The sequence below is a fragment of the Biomphalaria glabrata genome, chromosome 13 (assembly GCF_947242115.1).
Source record: "Biomphalaria glabrata chromosome 13, xgBioGlab47.1, whole genome shotgun sequence".
NCBI lineage: Eukaryota > Metazoa > Mollusca > Gastropoda > Planorbidae > Biomphalaria > Biomphalaria glabrata.
This window is the reverse complement of record NC_074723.1, coordinates 4,346,928-4,368,858: the sequence shown is the minus strand read 5'-3', so window position 1 is coordinate 4,368,858 and position 21,931 is coordinate 4,346,928. Positions and strand designations below refer to the sequence as shown.

At 35.0% G+C, this 21,931-nt stretch overlaps 1 protein-coding gene across 9 annotated transcripts in view; it reads left to right on the top strand.

The window, feature by feature from the left end:
- The window catches only part of LOC106071422 (endothelin-converting enzyme homolog), a 112,623-nt gene that overhangs the window by 77,778 nt on the left and 12,914 nt on the right, over positions 1 to 21,931 (top strand). For 8 of the 9 annotated variants that reach the window (XM_056008954.1, XM_056008951.1, XM_056008949.1 and 5 more), the window contains 10 exons: positions 3,673 to 3,741; positions 5,894 to 6,013; positions 8,010 to 8,096; positions 9,389 to 9,537; positions 10,367 to 10,470; positions 12,442 to 12,566; positions 18,106 to 18,204; positions 19,732 to 19,809; positions 20,554 to 20,654; positions 21,736 to 21,846. In XM_056008954.1, the coding sequence (XP_055864929.1) occupies positions 3,673 to 3,741; positions 5,894 to 6,013; positions 8,010 to 8,096; positions 9,389 to 9,537; positions 10,367 to 10,470; positions 12,442 to 12,566; positions 18,106 to 18,204; positions 19,732 to 19,809; positions 20,554 to 20,654; positions 21,736 to 21,846 (1,043 nt within the window). The remainder of the gene's footprint in view (positions 1 to 3,672; positions 3,742 to 5,893; positions 6,014 to 8,009; positions 8,097 to 9,388; positions 9,538 to 10,366; positions 10,471 to 12,441; positions 12,567 to 18,105; positions 18,205 to 19,731; positions 19,810 to 20,553; positions 20,655 to 21,735; positions 21,847 to 21,931) is intronic. The other variant, XM_056008948.1, reaches the window with a different exon arrangement.

Sequence of the window (21,931 nt, the reverse complement as noted above, 5' to 3'; positions counted from 1 at the left end):
GAAGTTACAGCTACATTATTGAGTTGTATAGTTCGGAGATCTTCCCATTAGAAAAGCTTTGTGCTTGTTTTTTAAAGGATTTTCAAAACCTTTTTGCTTGTTTTGTGTTGCACTTCTCATGCTCCATGAAGGTCGATGTGGTTTCTGTTCTTTATTCTCACCTCCAAAAAAAAAAAAAAAATAAAACTCCAAAACGCACAGCATGAGCCAAATACTACCATACCTTGTTTACTGCTTCTTCTGACCTCTGAGCCCGGAACGTGAGAGAAAGACCAATTTCCTGCGTAACGCGATTACCTTAAGTGTTTCCAATTCCCACAGCAGTTTGTCTGTGAATCAGTGTTAGGCTTTGGAGAAGAATGGATGTATCTTGTTGTGCCGATCGGATGGCTCTACCGTCTCGCCTGCCCAGGCGTCCACTGTACACTGCAATCATTGGAAACAGACACCGCAGCCCATTATGCTGCTCAAGTTTTATCACTCTGGTTGCCATCGTCCACTCCTCCATCCACACACACACACACACACACACGCACACACACACACATAACTTCTTTCCTTTTCGTTCACGAGTAGGTAAAATATAAAAATATGTTCCTTGTAGCCTCGATGTGGTCTATAACTTAACTCTTTCCCTCCGTAATTATTTCCCACATTCTGGTGGAATCAACGCTGGTATCGTCAGTTAGGAGAGAAAGAGTTAATGCCATAGGCGAACCGAGCAGGACGGGAGTGGGGGGGGGAGGATTGCAGGAGTTAAGGAGATACTGCTTATTGTTAATTCTTTTCAAAATGAGGTAGATTTTCTTAGAACATTTTTTTTCTAGCTGTTCAGGACACTGAAAATAATGTAAAATGGATTTTAAAAGAAGAATGGTTAATAGAGTGAAATAAGTATGTTACTGCCCCCCCCCCCCCGGGGCAATTTCTATTACCCTCCCCCCCCATCCTCTCCATCCCCTCCCTTTGATGTGCTAGCCCCAGAAGTTGTTATACAACAGTTGGCTGTTACATTCTTTTGTAACATTCTCCTCCCAGGAGAGAACAGACCACCAAGAAGTTCAATCTTGAGGCTAATTGAAGTGACCATCCCAATTAAGGCCTGTGCCAGTGCTAGCCAATGAGTCTTTATTGGCTGGACACAGTCCACTTAGAATCAGTAGTCTCTAGGATCCGAGATCACTTTGTCAGTATTAACTGGACCATTTGCTTAAAGTTTGTATTAGCAAGAAACAAAAATGTAGTTTACCTTTGTTCAGGGCTGGATTTAGGGCAGTGAAGACCCTGCGCTGAACCTCACCCTCAAGATGGGGGAGGTCCACAAACTCAAAAATTTAAATACATGCGTATACTGCCTCTCTAGAATTGGCTTGATCTGTCATTCCAGATTCTGCCCCCGTCTCAAGACGAAACCAATCCATTGACTCATCTGGGTGCATTCATTGTCTTCCGAGACAGAAGTAGCCAACGGAGCCATATAATATATATACATACATATATATATATAAAGAAAAAAAGGAGATTACACAGTTCTCTTATGTATTGTAACCCAAATATTAAGTTAGCATCATTTAATATTTCTAAAGAGGGCTGGTTCTTCATAAAAAAAAATATAAAAAAATGGGCCTCTACATACTTAAATCTGGCACTGCCTGTATTGGTTAGCTGCTTTTCATCTATTTATTTGAGCTCTCTTCTTATTGTATGTCATTGCCAGCTAAGTGTTTTAATGTACTAGTGAATGGAACATATACAGAAACGTAGTTTTTTTTTAATTCAAGACCACTGTTACCAAGAAAGCTTATATTGGTTAAAAAGCTTTTCTTAGCTGGTTAAAGAAACAAAAATGAAAGGTGGATGTGAAAGAGAAAAAACAGTGATGGCTATAAATAGACCAAGCTTTCAATTACAGCTCCTGGCCTGATTTTCATGGCTTGGAGTAACAGAGCCTTTATTGGATGAGACCGACTATAAAGTATAAAGTGAGATAGAACTTGAGATTAATGACTTTGTTTTATAGAGAGAAATTGAGGGGGCCATGATAACAGCTCCCATAAAATAACATCTGCTCTCCTAAGAGAGTTTCAGTCATAGACACATCAATATGGAATCCCCAGACTTGTTTACCAGCAAAGAAAATACTGTCACTTTTCTAAAAGGTATTTAGATATGGATGTGTCAGGTAGTGACAAGTGCAGGCGCATCAACAAATTGTCAGACTGTGGGGCGGCGTGGGGTGGGGGAGGAAAAATGAAAGATATCCCCCCCCCCTTACACAAGTGAAAGTTTCCCTCCCTTTCAACACCATGACATTATTAAACACTACCTGCTCATTTCAACCTAAAGGCAACTTTTATGAACATAGAACTATGAGTCTTTGGCTACTGTAGTCACCTTTTGGCAGTATTCTTAACAACCATCTGGCCACTTTTTGTGTATGCAGCCATGTGCTTTACATACAGCCTCTTGATGTCTAAACATGTATGATATATATATATCTAAATCTGGCAAACTGAATCATGATGAATATTGGAAATCTTACCTTGTACATTATAGATGCTCCTTCAAAACAGAAGATATATATGCTGTACATAATGGAAAAGCAGAAAGACCTCTCTGAGCTCCACCAGTTGTAATGAGTATCTCACATCTTTGGGGAAAAGTAAAAAAAAAGTTCTTTTATTGATTGACTTTCCTCTTCCTTTATCTTACTTTCCCTCATATGACACGAAGCTTTCTGCATAAATATTAATAATTATTCACCTCCAGTGGTGAAGACTGGGATTTTTAATTTCAGGATCTTTGGGTGCCACTAAGTCCTTCCAGCTCTGATGGGTACCTGACATTAGTCAAGGAAAAATAAAGGGGGTTGGTCATTGTGCTGGCTGCATGACACCCTCATTCCCCGTTGGCCCACAGAAACAGATGACCTTTACATCATCTGCCCCATAGATCCCAAGATCTGGAGAGAGAACTTTACTGTGAAATAATAGGCTGCTAACTTTCATGTCTAATTCTTTCATACAAAACCAAGCTTTCATTTAGAACATCATCAATAAAACAAAACAAAAACATATAAGATAAGATAATTTTATTGATCCAATGAAATGGAAATTCAGTTTGACTACAATTGACCATCTCATCATAACTACTTTACAAAAACAATATGGATGAAAAATTCGAACAACATTCACTCACGAAACACATACACATTCAGAACCAGCGCTTTATGAATTGGACTTCTATGTACTTCTTGATGATCTTGTAACACTCTGACCGATAGTGGGATAAAGGAGTTTTTAAATCTTTCTGTTTTTGTCCTAATGGAAAGGAGACGACCACTTCGTTCAGATCTTATGTAACAGTGGTTTAATGGGTGCAGGTTGTCTTTAAGAATCGTGAGTGATTTGGAAATGCATCTTTCTTGAAAAAGTTCTTCAAGAGGGTGATATACAATGCTTTTTTAATTAGTCTAATAAGTAATGTCTTTGTGCCAGTGAAGTATGTTTTGTGTTCGTACTAAGCTATAGGCCTATTAGTGGCAAGTTCCTTCTAGTAAGATGTTTATTCTTCTTTGTATTTCAAGTCATTGGGATATCTGAATAATGTTCATGTGTTTCTGTTATGTATATATAAACATATTTCATATATCTTGCATTTTCTGACTTTCAGATTGACCAAGGAGGACTGCAGCTACCTGATAGAGATTATTACCTGAACAAATCCATTACTGACAATAAGGTCAGTTATTATTGATTTCATAACAATGTAGCCTGTGTTCAAATTCAGCAGATCAATAATTCTTGCTTGGTAGACTAATTATATCACACGTTGAACTGGTTGTGAAATTGTAAGGAGATTTTTAATGTCTGTTTTATCATCCTGGTACTACAAACATTTTTAATGTCTGTTTTATCATCCTGGTCCCACAAACATTTTTAATGTCTAGTTTATCATCCAGGTCCAACCTTCCCTCTTGGGTACCTGTCATTTCTGGGAACATCTGTTAAATTTGAACATTTTTTCTGCTATGAACTAGTCTAGGAGTGAAATTTATTTGCTTATAAAAACTAAAATCTTTTTTTTTTCAATTACCTGAAGCATAATTTGAATTCTGGTCTTGTGATTAGTGTCTATAAAAAATCCTAGGTTGAGACATCTATATAAATGTGTCTATAAAAAAAATCTTTGGTTGAGGCATATAAAATTTTTTTTTTCCATCACTTTAAAGATTTTTAAACCCATCTACAAGAAGAAGTTAATGTTTTAAACAGATGATGCATATATTTATTTCTTATTCTACCAGAAAAAAAAATCTGCACATTTCTTATTAAAAGTAACTTATAAATAAAGAATTTAAAATGCATTTGTTTAGTGCATATTAATATATTTATATTATATAATAATATATATAAAAAAAATATTATCAATGTCTCATTTCAAAAGAAAAAAAACTTAATTTAAAAAAGTACACATTTTAATAGTAAGAAAATTAAAAGCCCAAAACTTTTTAACTGTTAGGAACATGTTGTGCAAGGTGGCCTCAGTAATTTACTTGATTGGCAGACTGTCAGGCCAGAGTTTGTAGCATTGCAATGACCTCTAATAATAGTAATGGTGATGATAGTTCTTTTTGGCTTTAGGTCTCCCTGGTTAAAGTGTTTGCTGTAAAAAGCAAGAGCTGTTTCAAGAAAAAAGTAAAAGTTCCCCTTGTCAGACTTTTCTAAAGGTCATCTGTTTCTGTTACCCATGGTTAATTAACAAGGGTGTCATGTAACCAGCTTAATGACCTGAGAGGGCTAAGGCCGTTGGCGGCCTTAATTATTGCTCCGGCGGGAGTGTGTGCATAAGGGCCTGCAATAGGGTCCGGAACTCGAGAGTGGGAAGTGCACTCTGCTCATCACTTCCACTGTTGGCAAGAGTTTCCCATAATGGGGAGTGGTTTGACGAAGATTTTTTGACGTCCCCAGTATCAGAATTGTCACTGGGTATGACGCGTTCCTTTACTACAACCTCGGAGGACGGGCTAGATAGAGCCTAACTCATACGTGCAATAGAGCCGCCCGACTCAGTGGGCCAAGGCCGTGCCTGTCATCCCAATTTTGCCCATTAGAGAGACCCGCGAATCAGCTGAGTACCAGGAGAATCCGACCAACCTTTGAGTTGGTGTCCAGTGCTATCCGCTTTTCGGAGAACCCGTGGGTCTCTTACTCACCATTGCCCTGGGTCCCCATGGGGGAGGGGGGGGGAGGGCTGAACATAACCCCTTTGTTTGCACTTTTACACTTGCTGGCTGCTCATTCATCAGTGGCAAGCAACCAGTACCCTTGGCCACCCCTCTAAAGAGCGGGGTGGTGTGTTCACTCTGCAACCACGATGAGGTGGTACAGGAACGCCGAGAGCTCAATGACCAGCTGCCTTCACTTTTCCCCAACTAAATTTCTGGTACTCATTAGAGTTGAGCACAAGGTATCATTCATTAATCCTTTTTGGGCAGCTGTTCATTCGTTTGACCACAGAATACCCTCATTAACTCAGGCCAGTGGATCCCAAACGTTTTCTCTAGCCTAACACTTCATTTATTCTGAGTATTTATTAGTGGAACACTTTGCTTTTTTTTTTTTAGAGAAATTAATTCACGTGGTGGCCTACTATACAATTATTCCAGGGTGCCCTAAATAATCCCGAAATTAAAAATCCCAGTTTCATCAGGATTAAAACATGGGACTCCTTGGTTTTGGAAGCTAAGCACTTTACCACTCAGCCACCATGCTATAGCTGTTTGATTGATCTTTTAGTATTAAAGTTAAAATGTATCATTGGCTAATGTATTTTCGTTATATTAAAATGAAGTCCGACAATTATCAGATGTTGTTTGTTCTGTTGAGCTCAGGTTCTATCAGCATATCTGAAATACATGGTCGAAGTGTTTCAACTTTTGGGGGCACCAAATGAAACCTTCACTCGAGAGAGTATGATTGATGTTATCTTACTGGAGACAGAAATTGCAAATGTAAGTTCAATGACTTTAATAATGTCCATTTTGTTTGACACTCATAATATCCATTAGTTGATGAGAACAAATGCATCAAAGGTTATTCCACTTATGCTGTAGGAGTTTTTATTTGCAAAAAAAAACCTGTTTTGTAAAATTCCAAAGCAGAAAAAACCCTAACCTCCTCTAAAATATATATATACCCAACTTGCTTGCTTCTTTTATTCTGCCTCAACTTCCACGACACCTTGGCCTTTCAGGATAATTTACTCCAAAGGATATAGGATATATCCTAACCCACTTGCCCTCTTATTTTGCGAGAAGGGACTTAAGATTTGATGCTGTATACACAGGATGCACAGATCAAACAGAACCAAATAAACTAAATACATGTCCGGTTTCATAATATTTCTAGAATATGGCTATTTGTTTACAAATATTTTAGATTTCTCCTCAAAGCTACATCACCCATCCCCATATTAAAAACTTTCAAACCCCTTGACTCTTTTTCTCCTAACTGATGATACCAGGGTTGATTCCACCAGAATGTGGTAAATAATTACTGAGAGAAAGAGTTTACCCCCTCCATTTTAGATTTTTTCAACCTAATGTTTGATAGTTCTCTATTAGATTGCTATATTTTTTTCTTTGTGGATCTTTTCTATGTGTTAAATTTTAAAAGGATAGGGAATATATGTAACAGCTCCTGTTTTGTGTATTTGTATGAAAACAAAATCAAATTATTTCTCTCACTGTTTATATGGAAACACTCAAAGAACTTTGGTGTGTGGACCTAGACAAACTTTTACAACATCTTGACTTATACTGTCAACTGTCAAACTTTTACAACATCTTGACTTGTACTGTCAACTGTCAAACTTTTACAACATCTTGACTTATACTGTCAACTGTCAAACTTTTACAACATCTTGACTTGTACTGTCAACTGTCAAACTTTTACAACATCTTGACTTGTACTGTCAACTGTCAAACTTTTACAACATCTTGACTTGTACTGTCAACTGTCAAACTTTTATAACATCTTGACTTGTACTGTCAACTGTCAAACTTTTACAACATCTTGACTTGTACTGTCAACTGTCAAACTTTTACAACATCTTGACTTATACTGTCAACTGTCAAACTTTTACAACATCTTGACTTGTACTGTCAACTGTCAAACTTTTACAACATCTTGACTTATACTGTCAACTGTCCCCTTGTAAACTTTCACAATTCCAGTCAATCTTGCCTCCATTCCCACTGGCCCTATATAAACACACACATATTCATCTGTGTCTTTTTATATATCTAACATATAAAGCAGAAAGTAAGGCGTATGTATGTATGTCCCGTATAGAAATCAAAGCCGTTTGATCAATCTTGATAACACTTTGTATAAATATTCCTTAGATCATGGCGGAGACCGTAGTGTATGTTTAATGTTCCACCCTAAAAAAAGGCATTAAAAATTTTTTTAAAAATTCCTAAATATATCTCTATTGAAGGAAGAAACTTTTTAACAAATCAAGCAAATCGTTTTCACAGTATTTTATGTTAGATATGAATATATCGGCTGAACCTATTTTCACACTCTATTTTCATTTTTGTGGCAAAATATAAAAAAATGATAAGGAAACATTCACCATGTTTGACTTAGATCTACATCCAATCCAGTAATACCTAAACTGAGGCCTGCAGGCCATGGGTAATATCTGGCCAGTATACACATATTTTTTAGTTTGAGCATTAGCAGCACCATTCCAAAATGCTTTGTAAAATATTTAATTGGGGATTAAATGACAAGGGATTTAATGACCTGGGGATTAAAAGCCCCACATTCCATCATATCCTGAGAGAGACAAGAAGCAATTTATCTTAACTAACTGGAGGGTTTAATGGTGTTAAGGCTTAAATTGTTGTATTTCTGTCTATTGTATATTTCCTTGTTGGTGAACTGTTGTGTTGGAACATTGTCAATATTTTTTTTTTCTTCTTTCATACCAATGTTTAGATTACAACACCCAACGAGGAAAGACGTGATGAGAATAAAATCTATCATCGTTATGATATCGCCAACTTGACAAAGTCCTTTAATCAGGTTAGTCCTAGTGTCTTAGCAAGCATTCATAACTCGGTTAGCCAGATTTAGTTATTTCAGTGTATCTTTTTCTTTTTTTTTTTTTTTTTAAACTGCTTTGGCATAATGCAACTTTCATGCTTATAGCATGCTGAAGAGTGCTACAGTCCAATCTCTATTTTGGACCACTGGGGGAATTTGGTGTCTGGGAGAAGGTTTCCATGCTGCCTTTAGGCACTCAGCGAACACAACTCAGGTCGAGTCAGGACTCCAACTCGAGCCCCTTGATTGGCAGCCAAGCAGATTTTGCTTCTCAGTCACACACTGAAAAAACATTAAAAGTTGATTTCTATTTCAGTAACATGAAAAATAGAAGCTGAGTCTTATTTTAATAATTGAAAACATTTTCGGCCTAAAGATCAAATTGGCATAAGTATAAACATTTATTGAATACTTTAATATACGTTTTGAATGTAAGAATATACTTATTAAATACATGAATTTACTTATTGAATACATGAATATATTTATTGAATACATACTTATTAAATACATGAATATACTTATTAAATACATGAATATACATATTGAATACATGAATGTACTTATTTACATGAATATACTTATTGAACACATGAATATGCTTATTAAATACTTATTGAATCCTGTTCATTTTTATTGGCACCATTGGGCACAAGGTATCATTCATTAATTCTTTTTGGGCAGCTGTTCATTCATTTTACCACAGAACACCCTCCTTAACTCAGGCCTGTGGATCCCAAACTTTTTCTGTAACAGAATACTTCATACAATCCGAGTATTTAGTGGAACACTTTGCTTATTTTATTTAGAGAAATTAATTTACGTGGTGGCCTACTATACAATTATTCTAGTAGTTGTGGAACACCTATTCAGGCCTCACAGAACACTTGGGTTCTGTGGAACACAGTTTGGGATACAATGACTTTGGCCATAGAATTAGTTAAATCATACTGTAATAAGTAAAAATCAGGAGTCGATGATCCTTAGTCAGCTTGCAGTGCACTGTGCAACACTCTGGAAGATCCTCAATGGTTCGAAACTGTATTGGCAAAGGTTTTACCTTTGAACAATCTGGCTTCATAGAGAAAGATGGGGGAAACTTATACCTCATTCATCTTTGAGATGATACAGATGCTTTGTGACTAAAGGAGGCCATATATACACTTATGGAAGTTCAGTTTGATGGCAGACTATATACTTTTTGTTAACTTGAAAGAAAGTTTTAAAATTTAAATCAATTTCTATTTCTACGAACATTATTCTTGTTTCAGATCAACTGGGTACATATTATTAACCATGTTTTGTCCATTGTCAATCTGACTGTGTTACCAACCGAGCAAATAGTTGTTTATGCTCCTGAGTTTTTGGCCAAGCTAAATGACATCCTGGCCACTTACCAGTCTACAGAGTCTGGCAAAAAGTAGGTCTCTTTGATTTGATATTTAGAAATAAGTTTTTTGTGCCATTTCAGTTAGTTGCAATAAGCATTAAACAAAACAGGAATTGAATTATGGATGAATATTTTTTTTTAATTAGTACAGGGCATTATGAATACATTATAAACCAATATAAACATACAGAGGAGGCGCAATGGCTGAGTGTTAAAGCACTTGGCATCTGAACTGGTGGTCCTGGTTTCAAATCTCAGTGAAGACTGGGATTTTGAATTTTGGGATCTTTAGCATTAGTTTGGGAAAAGTAAATGTGGTTGGTCATTGTGCTGGCCACATGACACCCTCATTAACTGTGGGCCACAGAAAAAGATGACTTTATATCATCTGCCTTATAGATTGCTTGATCTGGAAAGGGAACTTTACTTTACTATATAAGCAGCCAAAACAACAATACTACACACAGTGATGCCTTGAATGAAATGAAACAGAACCAAAACAAAGTGGTAACCAATAAATTTAGTAAACAGTAAATTTAGAAAATGATAAATTTAGAAAATAAGTTAAGAAAACTATAGCCGACAGAAGATAATTTCTAATGAAAATTCAATAGGCCATAATGTTATAGGTTACTCTGTTAATCATTAAAAATAATTCACTTGATGTCTGACAAAATCCTTAGCATTTATTCATTCAGACTGTCTTCAAAGGAAATTGCAAAAAAAAAAAAAAAAAAAAAAAAAAAAAAAAAAAAGTCAGTCTTTGATGTTCCAAGAGTGAAAAAAGAAACATAATTGCATAGCTGTGAATAAACCCAGATTTATAAGAGATTTTCCTATTGATTAAATCTATTTTCAGGATTCTGTTCAACTATATGCTGTGGCATATTGTCAATGATTTTGTTGGTCTGTTGTCAAAACCTTTCAGGGATGCTAAAAAGGAGTTTACAGAATCGATGTCAGGTACTAATAAAATTAAAAAAAAAGTATCAATTTGAAATCATTAAGGCTTATTAAGTTTGTTTTTTTTAAAGATGTTATATTTTGAATAAAATTTTCTAAAAGCAAAAAGCTGGCAGAATGATAAATGCTTGATAATTAATTGGTTTCATTAAGACTTTAACACTGTATAATTGGAAGCAGCTGCGAGCAAGTAAAGTTGTTTTGTTTTTGGTGAACATGTGTTTTTGTCTGAAAGGTATAGTTCTGATTCATTTCATATTTTATAATTTCGACATGATGAATCTTTCTTTTTTTTTTTTTTTTCATATTTTTGCTATGCTTAAGGTATTAGTAGTTTTGTAGAAAAATTTTTATTATAGTAAAAAGCGTAAGCTTTATCACTCAGCCACCGCGCTTCCTCTACTCTAGTTGTTCTAAAACTGTCATCTTATATATATTTCATCATTATGATTATCACAGTTCTTCTAAATCGTGAAATAAATTGATGTTGCCATCACTTTTTTCGTATTAGTCGTTTAGACAGTCCAAAATGTTAAGTCGGGTGACATTCAAAGTTGTAAAAGATTTTTAGTTTTTCCCATCCATCAACACTTTGTTCTTGGCAGACTGTCTAAAAATGTCTGGAACAGATGAGGTATCACCACAAACACAAAGCTAGGGGTCTATCGAGCTGTCATCCTCCCTACATTGCTCTATGCCTCAGAAACGTGGACAGTGTATAGAAAACATGCAAAAAAACTGAACCACTTCCACATGACATGTCTAAGTAAAATACTGAATGTCAAATAGCAAGAAAAAATACCAGATACTGAAGTCCTTCAAAGAGTGGGTCTGCGAAGCATCCACACAATCCTGATGCAGTCCCAGCTGTGATGGGCAGGCCACGTCTGCAGAATGGAAGACAGCCGCATCCTTAAACGAGAAGTGCTAGAGAACAAAAGCAAGGCCAATGACTCTATCTTCAGCTGGAATAACCTGCCCAGTGTGCAGCTGAACATTCCGGGCTCATAAAGGTCTCACCAGCCACATGAGGAGGCACAAGACCCCAGTGCAAAGCCCTCAGCTCCCTGGATGACAAAATGGTCATCATCAAACCACAATGGCCGAACTATATATAAACTGTATATTTGGTTGGTTATTGTGCTGGCCACATAACAGCCTCGTTAACTGTAGGCCACAGAAACAGATGATCTTTACATCATCTGCCCTATAGACCACAAGGTCAAAAAAATCTTGGGAGACAACGGCCACCTGCTCCATCAGAACTACCTCAGGTCGTCGTGAAGTGGGTGACTGCTGTCAATCAAAACAAGAACAGAGCGATAAAAAAACTCCTTCGTACCTCACTCTGTCAGACTATATCACCGCCACTCGTCTTTATATGAGAAAAGAGTCTTTGTAATCACAATAAATTTCCTTAAGGATCAATAAAGCAGTCTTATTCTTAGTCTTAGGTCTGAAAGGGGAACTTTACTTTACAATACCAAAGGGCATAGGGTGAAATAAGTAACAGTGTCATAAGAATCAATTAAATTGTATTAGTATGCTACAGACTTTCATCACAATGGTCCCAAGTTCTAACCTGGTCCACTACCATTGCTGCCACCCTGTAGGACTTAAATATTCACTTTTGATGATACTTTTGAAACATAAAACAAAACAATCAAGAAATTTAGTGTCACTAATCTATGTAACCACCATGTGAACACATACATATCCCTAAATAAAGTTAGTAACATCCGCCACGAAAAGAATTAAGGGGACTCCAGTCTCAGCAGCCATGAGCCCTACTCAACCACCAATGACTGTTCATACTAAACACATGTTATTGTATACATCATTCAGTTAAACAAAAATGTAAATGTTGTTTTTTTTATAATTATGATAGTTTAATATTGTATGAAATGTTATGCATTTTTTCCATTATAACTGAAAGTTGTATCAGATGGTTTTTTTTGTCTTTTCCATCAGGCTTAACTGGCAACGATGACATCTGGCACACGTGCATCACTGACACCGACTCTGTCCTGGGCTATGCCCTCGGGGCCCTGTTTGTAAAAGAAACATTTTCTGGTGAAAGTAAAGCTAAGGTAACGGTATGGACACAAAACTATTTCATTGGTGTCCTTTGGTCTGTAGGTGTAGGTCTTCTGCTTGCTGTCAAATGGAAGGGTGGAGTGTTTGCATGATTTGTTTTTTTATCTTTCAGTTTTGATTGTTCACTAACCAGTTCAATTTTCTTTTACTTTGTATATTTAACATCATATTTTGAACATAACATTATTAAATAGTTTATGTAAACATAGCATACAAATACTTTTCTTCCAACGTATATGTTGATTGTATTATTCGATTTCATATGGACTTCTATTACTGTTAAACCTTTTCTGGTGTATCCCTCTACCAAAAAATGTAAATAATAACTTTAATCTCTGCCAAAATATGCTTTCTGATGTTTACTACCTAAATCATTCAAGTCTCACTATGTTCTGCTGTTGTAGTGCTGCTAGTTTAAGAAATTCATTTGTTCAGTCCCTGTAACAAGACTGAGGTCTAGGAGTGTGTAGTTATATTGTACATGCCCACCTCTCTCTTGGTGTTTCTGTACTTCTGCTAACCCGAATATTTCTTAGTGCTTATTACTTACACAACGGACTAAATACATTGAATAAAGGTACTGGGTAGCAGAGGATAAGTTTATTGAATAAATATAATTTGGCTAATCCAGCCCCAAAAGCACAACGTACACTCAATTATTATCATCATAAAATATAGTTACAGCTCCATGTTCAGAATAAGCTCATTTTTCTTCACAAAATACACTTGGCGGCTGAAAACTACGTATGCGTCCTTACTCTACCAGCACCAAGTAACAACTGAGGTTTTCACTTCGTGGTCAGTTTCAGACCGAGAACTTTCCCGTGAAAAGAACACGAGATGATCAAGTGATTACAAAATCACTTCCTGTCTCAGTGAGTCTCAAACGAGGCTGTGACAGTCCCTTTTAATCACTGGGACTGTTGATATTTTAATCTAGAAATCTAACCTTTCATATTGAGTAACGTAATCAACTTCATGATCATATGGTATGTGTTCTGGGCTGTGTCGCAATGGTCCTGGGTTTGAGCCCTGCCAGCTGCCATCCTCTGCTGTCTGGGCTAGGACTTTATGTTTATTTCTAAAGGAACATTCAAAATGTATTCAACAAATAAACCTCTTCTATGTGACACCAAGATTTCTTTTAGAATTAAAATTAAAGTTTTACAAACTTATTATAAAACATTAAAGTCCTGCTGCCAAACTTCTGAATTTCTTCCTAAAACTACATCCTTCAGTTGAATTGGTGTAACATAAAGTACAGTACTGTGCTATCTTTCTTTATTAATATTTTTTTTTTACTATGCAGAACTTGTAGTAGCCTTGTGCTAGATCTTTAACCACCATTTAGGGTATCACCAGTATATAATAATTCTCAGGGTAACAGCTCAAAATATTTGCACATTAGTCTTTACCTTTACCTACAGCATGCAATAAATGTTGTTTTTTTATATTCTGGAGTAATTCTTTTGTGGCAAATACACCTTTATTGATGCCTTACACATTTCCTGTTTAGCTGTTGTTCTATTGTTATATTCACAGTGTGCACACACATATTGTGCTTGGCCATTGTTCTATTCATTGTCTGCCCCATTGAGATGAAGACTTAGCATTCTAATTAAAGTTACATTAAAAATTGAACTGATCACAGAGTAGATTGTTGATAGCACTTGTTGTGAAGATGGCCAACAGGTGTGATGGTATAGAAAATACAACTCTGGATGATTGGGACTAGCCTCTAAGAACAATGGGATGATTAAAACATACTGTTCTGTGTTTAATAGTTCCCCCTTTCAGACCTTGTGGTCTATAGGGCAGATGATGTAATAGTCATCTGATTTTGTGGCCTACGGTTAATGACGGTGTCATTTGGCCTGCACAGTGACCAACCGCCTTTACTTATTTAATACCTGCATATAAAAAACATTTAAAAATCAGTTTAGCTAGCCTTTAGTATTGAAAGTTTACTAAACATAAATAAAGATATCTCCTTTACAATTAAACCAATCTTAATGTCAACATAGGATTATTTTCTTCTTTACAAGATAAGATACCATTTTTTAGTTCATTTTGCAAACTTTTAAATGGACTTAAGTGCATTCATCACATTTGTATAAAAAGTTCCTCTTTCAGACCTTTTAATCTATAGGGCGGATGATGTAAAGATCATTTGTTTCTATGGCCCAAGGTTAATGAGGGTGTCGTGTGGCCATCACAATGACCAACCACCTATACGTTTCCCCAACTAATGTCAGGTACTCATTAGAGCTGGGTGAACTCAGAGGAGCCCTAATAATCCCAAATATTAAAAATCCTAGTCTTAACCAGGATTCAAACCTGGGACCTTCTTTTCAGAAGCCAAATGCTTTACCACTTAGCCACTGTGCCTCACTGAGCTTTTCATAGAAACTTTACACAACCTAAGTTTAGATCAAATCATTAAAAAGCCAACTAGATTAAACAACACGTTAGATCTCTTCTTAACCAACAGACCTGGATTAGTAGTTGATTATGAAATTATCCCTGGTCTATCAGACCATGAGATCATAAAAATACACAGTCAGATAAAAGCAGTAGCCAATACAAAACCCAAAAGAAAAATCTTACTCTGGAATAAATGTAACCTGACACAACTACACCAAGCTGCACTAAACTTTCAACAAACATTCTTATTAGAAAAAGACATTAACCAACCAGTCGATGACCTCTGGAATTTCATTAAAAACCATCTTAAAAGCATTATAGAAAATCATATACCAACTAAATACACATCAAACAAAATAAATAAATGCTGGTTTAATAATAGACTAAAGAAGCTTTGTAAACAGAAGGTAAACCTATATAAAAAATTTAAAGAAACTAATGCAGAAAGAGTTTACAAAAAGTATATAAAAATTAAACACTTAACCCAAAAAGTAAGCAGACAGCTGCAGAGTGAATACATAAACAATGTAATATCTAAAGATAACAACAAAAACCTATGGTCATACATTAAGTCTAAGAAAATGGAAACAACAGGCACAGCGCCATTAAAAGATGAACATAACATAATACATAATGATAATGAAACTAAAGCAAACATCCTAAACAAATACTTTGCATCAGCATTCTCAGCCCCAGGAGACAAAGACATATTACTGAATTTGAACCAAGTAAACAACATAGAAGATATAGTAGTACAAGAAAATGGAATTCAAAAACTATTAGCCAACACCAAACCAAATAAAGCTTCTGGACCTGATGGTATTCCAGCTAGATTACTCAAAGAACTAAGCAATGAGCTAGCCCCAGTGTTCAAAATACTCTTTCAGGCTTCACTTAACCAGGGCAGAGTACCAAAGGACTGGAAAGAAGCTAATGTCACCCCCCTATTTAAAAAAGGAGAAAAATCTGACCCAGGAAACTACAGACCAGTATCACTTACCAGCATCACATGTAAAATCCTAGAACACATAATATGTAGCAACATCATAAACCACTTAGACAAACATAATGTCCTCACACCATACCAACATGGCTTTAGGAAATATAGATCATGTGAAACACAACTAATAGGACTAATTGATGATTTTTCAAAAGGTTTAGATAATAGTGAACAAATAGATGCTATCTTACTAGATTTTTCTAAGGCTTTTGACAAAGTTCACCACCATAGTTTGCTTAAAAAATTAAAATATTTCGGCATTAATGGTCCACTGCATCAGTGGATTAAAGATTTTCTGATAGGGAGAGAACAAACTGTAATAATAAATGGCTCTAAATCAACACCGATAACAGTAAACGCAGGTGTACCTCAAGGAACAGTCTTGGGTCCACTACTATTTTTAATTTACATAAATGATTTACCAAATTGCATTAGTTCAGGAACAAAAGTCAGATTATTTGCAGACGATCGCATAATATATAGAACAATAAAAACAACACAAGACACAGATATTTTACAAAGAGAATTAGATGAATTACAGAAATGGGAATCAAATTGGAGCATGTCTTTCCACCCAGAAAAATGTCAGTTGTTAAGAGTAACAAAAAAAATAAAACAAATTAATTCCACTTATCTTATTCATGGCAAACCAGTAACACAGACTAAAAACGCAAAATACCTAGGTGTAATAATAAATGAAAAACTATCATGGAATCCACATATTGATGAAACTACAAAAAAATCAAACAAAGCATTAGGATTTATTAAAAGAAATTTCTATAAATCAAATAAGAACAAAAAACTAAAATGTTAAGGTTAGGCCAATAATAGAATATGCATCCTCCGTTTGGGACCCCTCAACTCAAGAAAACATTAAGAAACTGGAACAGACACAAAATAGAGCAGTGAGATTCATAACAAACGAATATTCACATTTGACTAGAGTAACACCTTTAGTAAAATCACTAAATTTAGAAAGCCTTCAGGACAGAAGGCTCAAAAGTAAAGTAGCAATCATACATAAAACACTGAACCATAATCTTCAAATACAAAAACAAAATTTAATAAAATACTCTGAAAGACACAAAGATAAAGGCACATTCCTTGTCCCATATGCTAGGACAAATTTGTACAAATACTCCTTCTTCCCTAGTGCTATTAGAGCATGGAATGGGTTGCCTGAGCTAGCCAGGAAAACCAGTGACTTGGCAGAATTTAAGTCATTGGTTAATATGCATGACTAAATGCATGACGCGTAGGACGTAATCATCTTCTTTTTTGAAGTAACGTCTGTATTATATAAGATAAGATAAGATAATTTATATATAACATTGGTTTTTATGTATTTTAATTTTTTTAATAAAATTTCTGAATAGCAGGATGACTAACAAATAATGAAATCTTCAGCTTCTACTTATTATTAAGGAGATTCCAGTCAGTCCTGCTATTTGTGCTTGTTTTCTTGTTGATTTAAGATTTTTAGTGTTTTAACTAATAGGAGACCTGAGTTAAACTTCAGCTGTATAGGCTTTCATTATGTTGATGTACATACATTATACATTAGAAGCTTTTAATGAAGGTAAAAACAATAATTCACTGAGGAAATGCAGTTACATAATTAATTTCAACAAACTAAAAATGTTTCATATGTCTCAGATGTTTAGAGTTGAAGATAATCTATATCGTAGCCCAAACCTCCCAGAGGACAATAGTAGCATGCAGAATATAAATCTGTGACCATCAAGAGGACTGGACAATAGTCCAGCAAGCATACTTCGGATCCAGGCAGCCACATAGGCTTCAGACGGTTATCACGATGGTTTCAAGTTTGAATTCTGCTAGCTGCCTGGGGGCTGGGACAAAATGTAATAATCTTCCTTTCTTTAAGGCTGACAGAAACTTGTAAAACACAACAAAAAAATATCATCTGATTTTTTTTCAATTATGTCTTGATTTTTTTTTTAGTGGAAATTATAAGCTTCAGAAAAAAAAAATGTACAGCTTTGAATATAAAATGTTTTCCATTGCAGTGTGCAGATAATACACTTGTTGTCAAATTATAGTTAAAGTATTGATTTAATGTATATTTTAAGTGCTGTGTATTTATTTGGCAGGCCAAGAAGATGATTGAAGATGTCAGAAAGGCTTTCATTGCCAATCTACCAAAACTTGATTGGATGGATCCTGTCACGATGCAGGCTGCTATTGACAAGGTAACATTTATTTTTGTATTAACAAAGACAGGATCTGATTCACTTTGAGTGATGGATTATTGGATGATTGCCAGATGTAGACCAAAAAAAAAAATTTTGTCAAAATTGTGAGTCTAGCTTAGTCATAGTATAAAATATTTTATTTTAGAACAGCTTTAAAAAAAAAGTAAAACAAATTACACTTTAGTTTTGTTTTTAGTAATTGGAATGTTTAAAATATTTAATTGATGTATCTACACTTATGGTTTTTGATTGACAAAGTTTTTTTTGTAAACATTAATTTTTAGCTGTCCAATAAAATATTTCATGTCCCAAGTTTAGCGAACAGCAAAATAGCCCCCATGACAAAATATTATTACCTTAATTTAATTTTTTTTTAAATTTTCTTTTTTCATTAAACAATTCAGATTTTTTAAATTATAAATAGGCAAACATAAAAGAACAGAATGCATAGTCATACAGATAAATATTTATCATATACAAAAATGTACTAAAAAAAAAACTCATAATCATAATGACACATAGAATAATACTTCCATTCTTGTCAGATCTACAAAATTGACTAATTTTGAGTCAACATATATGCAATGTCATGTAGAAACTCCATCAGTGGTTTGTTTTCATTTTTTGGCAAATCGCCTGTTAAGTTGGAGGTACTTTGTCTTGCTTGCAATTAACCAGAATCTTGGTTTTTATTGTACTCTTATTATCTGAGGAAATGACTGGTCAGCTTGTAGGCATTGGAGTGATGACTGGTCAACTTGTAGACATTGGAGTGATGACTGACTGGTTAGCTTGTAGACATTGGAGTGATGACTGACTGGTTAGCTTGTAGACATTGGAGTGATGACTGACTGGTCAGCTTGTAGACATTAGAGTGATGACTGACTGTTCAGCCTGTAGACATTGGAGCAGCCACCAGATAACCTAGATTTCTGACTATATTATAACACCCATGTGTAACACATGTGATTTGCAACAGTGCAAAACAGTACCTCACTCTCAAACTGGTTTCCCATATTTTAAAATATATATAATTTTTTACAAAATATGCGTAAGAAAGTAAGGAAAATGTGATTCAATTTTCAAGTACTCTATGTCTTTCACCACAAATAGAACATATTGTTAGATCTATTAATATTAAGCTTGAAGAGGTTAGGGGCTCCACATAAAATCTCTGTCCAGGTCTTTCACTTACTGAAATCTGGTACATATTGCTTATCAAAAATAAGTCCACACTATTTTGTTGGCGCTATTTTGCCATTTGCTATTTGTTGGGTAACCAATGTCTTTAAGTGTTTTTTTAAGCACCTGATTGTAATATAAAGATCTAATAGCACAAGTCAAGAGACTTAATTTAAGGCTAAAACAGCAAGTTTTAGCAAGCTCATTGTAGGAATACAAAAGCGCAAGTCTAAACAAATCATTTTAGCTGGATTAACACATTACTAAAAGCATTAATATTCAAAGCTAGGATAGCACGGTGTCAAAGAAAAAACTAAACAGGAATATTTTTGTTTGTTGCAGGCCAACGCTGTCATTGACATGATTGGATATCCAGATTATATCATGGATGAAGTGAAGCTGGATAAAAAATATGAAAGTGTAAGTTCATCGATTTTTTTTTCTTTTTCATTCATCATGCTAGTTGCTCTTAGTCAGATAATTGTGCACCAACTTTATTATTTGTATACAGGCAATAGTTCTTGCTGTTTAATCTGATTTTAAGCTTTCATGTTCATCTTGGCTAGGATTGCTTTTTTTATACTTCGGGGGCCGATTTAGAGTTTGTGTCTCCACACAAACTCTCTTTGTCACCTTGTTTATATTATTCCCTTCTTCCCCCTTATGTAAAAATTTGGTTGCAAATTTAAGTTTTCGGCTGAAGTCATGGTCGACACTAGAATTTTAAGGAGATTTGAGGAAATGTATAACTTCATCCAGTTATAATAATTAATTATAGCTTTTCTATAGTGCTACTTTCATGCTTATAGCATGCTCAGATCGCTATGGTCCAATCTCATTTGTGGGCCGGTGGGGGAAGGAGGTATCTGGGAGAAGTTTTCCCTGCTACCTTTAGGCGCTCAGTAAACACAACTCTGCTTGAGTCGGGTGTCAAACCTTGAGCCCCCTTCATAGCTAGCCAAGCCAAGTTCAAGCGTACTTAGCCTCTCGACCACGCATCTCACTTGTAGTAGGGCATTGTGCATGAACAGATATCACACTGCTGACACCAAATGTTAAAAGAATGTTTTCTTCTCATGTTGACTAGCTAATTATTGTTTTTCCACTAAATATTTTTGTATCTATTTATGCAAAGTTAATTTGCTCTATTTCTTTACTCCTCAGTTAATCATTAATGAATCTGATTATTTCGGCAACAACTTGGCTGCCAACAACTATAGCATCAAGCAAAATTTAGAAAAATTAAGGAAAAAACCTATCAATGAGTTAGTATTTTTGTTTTTGCTCTACTAAACTTGGTGTTTTGGGGATCAAGTATTTTTGTTTTTGCTCTACTAAACTTGGTGTTTTGGGGATCAAGTATTTTTGTTTTGTTCTACTAAACTTGGTGTTTTGGGGATCAAGTATTTTTACTTTTGTTCTACTAAACTTGGTGTTTTGGGGATCAAGTATTTTTGTTTTTGCTCTACTAAACTTGGTGTTTTGGGGATCAAGTATTTTTACTTTTGTTCTACTAAACTTGGTGTTTTGGGGATCAAGTATTTTTGTTTTGTTCTACTAAACTTGGTGTTTTGGGGATCAAGTATTTTTACTTTTGTTCTACTAAACTTAGTGCTTTGGGGATCAAGTATTTTTGTTTTTGTTCTACTAAACTTAGTGTTTTGGGGATCAAGTATTTTTGTTTTTGTTCTACTAAACTTAGTGTTTTGGGGATCAAGTATTTTTGTTTTTGTTCTACTAAACTTAGTGTTTTGGGGATCAAGTATTTTTGTTTTTGTTCTACTAAACTTAGTGTTTTGGGGATCAAGTATTTTTGTTTTTGTTCTACTAAACTTAGTGTTTTGGGGATCAAGTATTTTTGTTTTTGTTCTACTAAACTTAGTGCTTTGGGGATCAAGTATTTTTGTTTTTGTTCTACTAAACTTGGTGTTTTGGGGATCAAGTATTTTTGTTTTTGCTCTACTAAACTTGGTGTTTTGGGGATCAAGTATTTTTGTTTTTGTTCTACTAAACTTAGTGCTTTGGGGATCAAGTATTTTTACTTTTGTTCTACTAAACTTAGTGCTTTGGGGATCAAGTATTTTTACTTTTGTTCTACTAAACTTAGTGTTTTGGGGATCAAGTATTTTTGTTTTTGTTCTACTAAACTTAGTGTTTTGGGGATCAAGTATTTTTGTTTTTGTTCTACTAAACTTAGTGCTTTGGGGATCAAGTATTTTTGTTTTTGTTCTACTAAAATTAGTGTTTTGGGGATCAAGTATTTTTGTTTTTGCTCTACTAAACTTAGTGTTTTGGGGATGACTCTAACAGATGAAATAAACAATGTTGTATTAAATTTTATTTCAGATGGGGCATGAGTCCTCCTACAGTGAATGCTTATTACACTACCAATAAAAATACCATAGTCTTTCCTGCCGGAATACTTCAAGCTCCGTTTTTTGACAGAAGTTTTCCACAGTAAGTTATTTCATCTAGTCATCATTTTAATCTGTATATAATGGTGTGATACAGCATGGTTTTTAAAATAATGCTTTCTTTAATC